Source organism: Cryptotermes secundus, unplaced genomic scaffold, assembly GCF_002891405.2.
Source record: "Cryptotermes secundus unplaced genomic scaffold, Csec_1.0 scaffold423, whole genome shotgun sequence".
Classification (NCBI taxonomy): Eukaryota; Metazoa; Arthropoda; class Insecta; order Blattodea; family Kalotermitidae; genus Cryptotermes; species Cryptotermes secundus.
In genome coordinates, this window is record NW_019731985.1 from 1570198 (window position 1) to 1576271 (window position 6074).

General features: G+C 38.1%; 1 protein-coding gene across 4 annotated transcripts in view; it reads right to left on the reverse strand.

Annotated features, from left to right (window-relative positions):
• Positions 1-6074, reverse strand: part of LOC111867450 (nicastrin) — a 91533-nt gene that overhangs the window by 77602 nt on the left and 7857 nt on the right. For all 4 annotated transcript variants that reach the window (XR_002843350.2, XM_023857331.2, XM_023857332.2 and 1 more), the window contains exon 3: positions 19-142. Coding sequence is in view for 3 of the 4 variants with exons in the window: in XM_023857331.2 (XP_023713099.1) it covers positions 19-142 (124 nt within the window). In the remaining variant the exon portion in view is untranslated. The remainder of the gene's footprint in view (positions 1-18; positions 143-6074) is intronic.

Here is a 6074-nt window from a genome sequence, read left to right on the forward strand (position 1 = left end):
ATCAGTCATGACATATACCTTGTAAACATTTCTGGCTGAATTACAGTAATATATGGATCGGCTGTAGCTTTATTCAGCAACCAGTCCAGATCTCTCTGACTGTCAATAACATGAATGACACCAACATTTCCTGACCGATGTGCTGCAAAACAAACAAGGAACCAACCATTAGCAACAGTTAATGAGGTCTCTTCTCTCAACTAGATGACTGATCTTGAAGTGACTAGAGTATATAAAACTCATCAACATATCAATCCTCTAATTAATAATATTGCGACGTGGATGGCGTAGCAGGAGGTGGGGGTCGCGTGAACTCTGTGATCTCATGAGTGATGTCACATACCCCCACTCCGTCCATCAGTGTGCAACGCTCGGTAGACACCCCTTTCCCCGTGGTGATGTAACACGGGACGCCGCAGTTGCTACGTAGCTGTAAAGAACTCCCGACAGCACTGCCCAGCAACGCCTTTGTAAACACGACGGGGAGTCTGTGCAATGACTGTTCCTAGGCAGTCGGTAAACACGATGTTACGCAACAGTGGTGCCTATTACGTAACTGTTTTCTGTGTTGTCCATAACAGGGATAAATAAGGAGCAGCAAACACTATTCAACAGTTAGTTGAAGGGCCAGGGAAGAGTATGCAGTCTAGTATTTGTGATACTGCTGATGGCAGTAATGTTGAGCTTGTAAATGGTGTGATTGTAAGAGTGTGTATAAAATAAAATTTCCTATATCCAATACAGCGTGAAGTTATTTGTCGCGTTATACACCCAACATGTGACAATATCATTATGTATGTTTTTCTCCCTAACAAATTATTAAGCAACAGATGGATTCTGATGACACTCGATATGAATGTTATGACACTGTATATTCTCCAAACTTTACAGATTTTTCCCCTACAATAAAAAAAAAAACTCAGCGGTTTTAGTCTGCAAGTGAACTATACTGACCAAGCAACCGCCACTTATTGAAGTTAGTGCCAATTTTAGTGGGTAGAGGGTGTCGCGTGGTCAGCGCAACGAATCCCCAAAGCCGTTAATTTCGGTTTTCTAGACTGGAGCCGCTATATCCTTGAAATAGCTCCTCAATTATCCTCATGAGGCTGAGTGGACCCCGTTCCAGATCCACTATTTCTCAGAAAATCAAATAGGGCCGGGAATCGAACCTGGAACCTCTGAATCTGTAGCCAGGAACTTTGACCACTGAACCACAGAGGCAGTCTTTCCCTGATAATCAATATTTAATAAACACAAACACCATATGAACTTACCAGGTGAGACTGACACAAGTGTGATTTGACCCATTTGAAGGTCAGATGCTGTATCTAACACAATTTTTTTGATAAATGGATGGAATTGACTTTGTTGGTATCAGCAAAGAACACAGTGTTGCATATTATAACATAAGATTTGCAAATTTTTATACGAAGAGTTATACACTATTTTCAATTGTTTTCTTTTAATTTTGATATGTACTGTAAAAATAGTTTCCAATTTCTTCACAGAGTTGTTCTGCATTATAAAATCAGTTCTGCTTGTATCACTTGACATATTATGGCAGTCCCTGGTGTCATAACACGGAAGCAATAAAATCATTTGGTCTTCTCCTGGAAATTTTCAATTCTTTGTTACACTCTTCAAATTTTCACATCTTTTGACTGAAGGACAGAAGAATGAAAGCATGGCTATTCAAGAAAAAGCTAGAGGGGTCCCTTCTTCGGTGTTAAGACCTTCTGTTACAGCTGCAAGAGATTATTGCCCCTTCTAGGGTCATGAACAGACAGTTGCATCATGGCTGAGATACAGAGTGTGATCTGTTATCTGTGCATTCATAGTGAAATCAAATACTGTAGTTTAATTTCAGCCTATATACACATCAAGCAGGTAACAACAAAAAAGGTATGTACATCAAATTTCACTATATATTTTTAACACATTAATCTGCAGAATCTCCAATAAAAGTACTGGCTTGTGGATGAGTTTGGTTATAACTCATACGTATACTCTTTTTTGTTGTTTCTGTTCACTTAGGTATAATTTCAGTTCCTCTATTAGGGTTTTACTCAAGTCCATCTGGTAATTACTACATTTAAAAATAAATATTTAGCAGTGTGCGCGCATCCAGCAGTGGAGTTTAAATGCCCGACTGGCCAAATCAGGGTACTTTGGCCACAATGACCATACTCATCACTGGCCTGATTGGGGCACTTTGGACGTTAAATGTTAACATGTAAGATTTCACAGTGGTGACTATTAAGAAAGCAGTCTTCTGGGATGTGGAGCCGTATAGATATTGTGTTAACTGACATTTCGGAGGAATGTATCGCCTCCATCTGTTATAATCTGCTCTCGCTGGTTCCTCACTTGTGGATTTTCTTTTACCCTGAAGATGGAGGCGATACGTTCCTCCGAAACGTAGGTTAACACAATATCTGCATGGCACCACATTCCAGAAAACTGCTTTCTTCAGCTATTAACATGTTGACAAGAGCCTTAACCTCAGACAAATGAATTAAGATCATATTCACACCCTACTTCATTAAGAGAACAGCGAATCAAAGTATAAAGTTAAAAACTGCTGTAACAGCATAGGTGCTCTAAAACGTGTCAGTCCACAATTAGATAGTATTGTCTTGTGGAATCCAGGGGAGATGTGAATGAAGAGAAATTTAATGTGTGTTCATGTCTAATTTCCAGAATTCAGGATAAACAGATAAAAAAAAACAGCTAAGAGATCCTTTGCAAGTGTGGCATAGTTAAAATATTTGGGAATGACACCAACAAATCAACAATATATTCAAGAAGAAATGAAGAGCAGATTCAATTCAGGGAATGCTTGCTACAGTCCAATTTCCTGTCTTCCCCTTTGCTATCTTAACAATGACAGATTAAAATGTACAAAAGAGCATTTGCCTATTGTTTGGTATTGGTATGGAACTTGGCCAATCACATTAAGGGAACATCAATTAAAGGCATCTGACAACAGGGTACTGAGGAGGATCTGGACACAACAAGTAGGAAGTAACTGGAGTCTGGAAAAAAGTGAATTATGAAGAGTTCAATAACTTACAGGTATATTCCTCACCAAATATCACCATGATGAACAAATAAAGGATGAAATGGGGCAGGCATGTAGCACAAACAGCACAGAAGCAAAATCTTGATAGTCTTTGGTAAGAAAACCTGAATGAAAGTACCACATGGAATATTTAGGCATAGGGAGGATAATATTAAAATGGATCTTAAAGACAGAGGGAGATGACTGTGGACTGGATCATCTGGCTCAGGACAGAGGCCTGTGATGGACTCTTCTGATCATGATGATGACTACCAGTTACTCTGTTCCACGTGGGTTAAAGAGAACTGTAAGGTATGTGACCAGTGTAACATATAACAAGACACAACAAAGGTAATGCAAGAAAGCTCACTCAAGCTGTCCAGCTTTCTGTATCACTCTTCTTATGTAATAATGTCAATATCTGATATATGCATGTGGTGAAATTCTGATATGAATGTGTACATTATTATTATATAAAAAATTTAATGTATTGGATTTCTGGGCTGCAATGTCATGTAGTTCAGTAGAAGTCCACCAGGGTTCAGAGGAATGTACTGCCTCCATTTTCAGGGTTAAAGGGTAAGCCAAGCAAGAAACCAGAGCTCTGCTTGCTGCCTCCTTCTTGCTAGTATCTTACTTGGCTTATTCTTCGACTATGAAGATGGGGACAGTACATTTCTCTTAAATGTCACTGAACTTCTGCTGAACTACACAAAATTACATCACAGAACACAGCACTCTTCTTAGTCACCACAATGTGATCATACACAGCAATAGAGTTTGAGTTTAGTAATGTGTAACCAAAACAATTTGAACCCTCTCCTGAAAAAATTTTGGTCCTCTTCACATTCTTGTAACATAGTTTCCTAAAATTTTTTCTAATATTTCCTTCCCAAGGTATGCCTGCTGCCGTAAAAGTTTTCCCACCAAAATTCTAAATGTATTTCTTCTTTCCTCATCCAGTCTACACATCTAAACTACCAGAATCTACTGTATCTTCAATTACAACACCTTAGCAGTGCACTGATGATCATGTTGATAGAAATATTTATTACGCAGTTTCCTGTTTCCTTACTGTTTTTCCTGTTGTAGAACCAAACATTTTATTTGGATTTTATTTTCAATATACTTACTAGTTTATTTACAATATACCACACAAAAACAATATGAAAATTTACTGTTTCATGTCTGCATTATCTTTAGTGATTTGGAAAGTATAAAGATAATACAGCCTCTGAATCAAATAAGAAGATTTTCTTTACTCTGTTCTCTTCCAAATTCCACACTGAACTTCACTCTTATTTACTGTTACTGTTTCCAAGTATCTCAGTTTTGAGACAACATCAAACGTTTCTGAACTGAAGTCAAAAACTGTATGAATTGACAATTCTATTAGTGATGAAATGGGAGTAAATTTAAAGCATTAGTGTGGAGAGAGCAGCATTTTTTAAGTTAATGACTGTGACTAGTATGTCTGTTTGATAAGAAATAGTTTAAAAATGCCATTCTGTTTTAATGAACCGAAGTTCTGAACTGCTGTTATCTGATTCTTATCACATTATCAGTGACAGAACTGTGATGAGTAAATTAACTTGACCATAACTCTTCTGGAAGACTGCTGAGTTTGTACTGTGAATCCTTGAATCACTGTAGCTATCCACATAAACTAACTGCAGATCATTCACTGTCCAACAACTTGGCTCAAGCAGTAACACTTCTGACTTGTATTCAGGAGGTACCTGGTTCAAATTTCAGCTAGAACAACTATCCTGACTAAGGTGTTGTGTGATTTTCATCAGCCCTTCTCAGCAAATGCTGGGCTAGTACCACAAATTAGGACCAAGGCTTCTTCCTTCCACATCCCTTCCAATTCATTATCATCAGACAACCATTCACCAATGTACAGTTTGAGTTACTGACATTAACTAAAGTACACAACTTCAGCCTCTCAATCCATCCCACACCACTATGACCTATTTAAACCTCTCAATTATTTTCATGGTTTTCCTAAATTCCTCCAGGCAAATGCAAGTACAGTATCTTAAAACAGACTTAATTTTTCTACCCTACATTACTTACAATTCATCAAATTCATAATCATTCTGCCATTTCTTTTGTACTGCTATAAAACCTCTGTGGTTGATACAGTGTTGTTAAAACATTAGAAAACAAACAATATTGTCCTACATAACATTTTAATGTGCACAGTCCTCAGATCCACATGATGATCTTCCAAATGCATTTTTTCCATTAAATTCTGTGACCAATATTCTGTGTTAAGATTACGGCCTACTGGGATGTGATGCAATAAATTTTGGTATGAAGATGCCAAAGTTTTGGATGAACCTGTTGCCTTCATCTTCAGTACTGAAGATGATGGCATAACGGTCCTTTCATATGTTGGTATCTACCTACAAACTACATGTTATCACAACCCAGTAGATCATACTCAATATACCACTGTCAGCAACTAAAATCTAACATTTATGTACCACGTCTGCAGTCCACCATAAGCTCTTCTATTAACACTTGGCGGACCGGCATTCTTATACCTACTACCCTAACTTGTGCACTGTTCACTTTAAAAATTAATATAAAATCTCCTAATTAATTTTACGAACTAAAATTTTTTTAGATGAGGGTGTGATATTTCTTGAAACATTCCCCTCTGTGAAGTGGCATTACACAAAACTTGCAAAAGTAGGCAGTCCTACTCCTTTTCTTGTGAATTGCACAAAAACGGCATTGCCTAGAAGGCTGCTTCTCCCCTTGAAATGTTCACTCTTCACAATTTTCGCGAGGGTGTTTCTGCATATCACCCGAGAGTCACCCAGGGGGGTCAAAATGAGGCCTGCGTGGGGTGGGAGTAGACAGCCCTGGTTGTACTAAGACTGTGTCTGCCGCCACCGTGTGGTCTGTAGCCCAGGCTTTTGCCACATTCAGCAGAAATGCCTTGTATTTCAATCTTGAATGAGGGTTTAGATTTTTGAAAACTAAAAATGAATTGAAAATG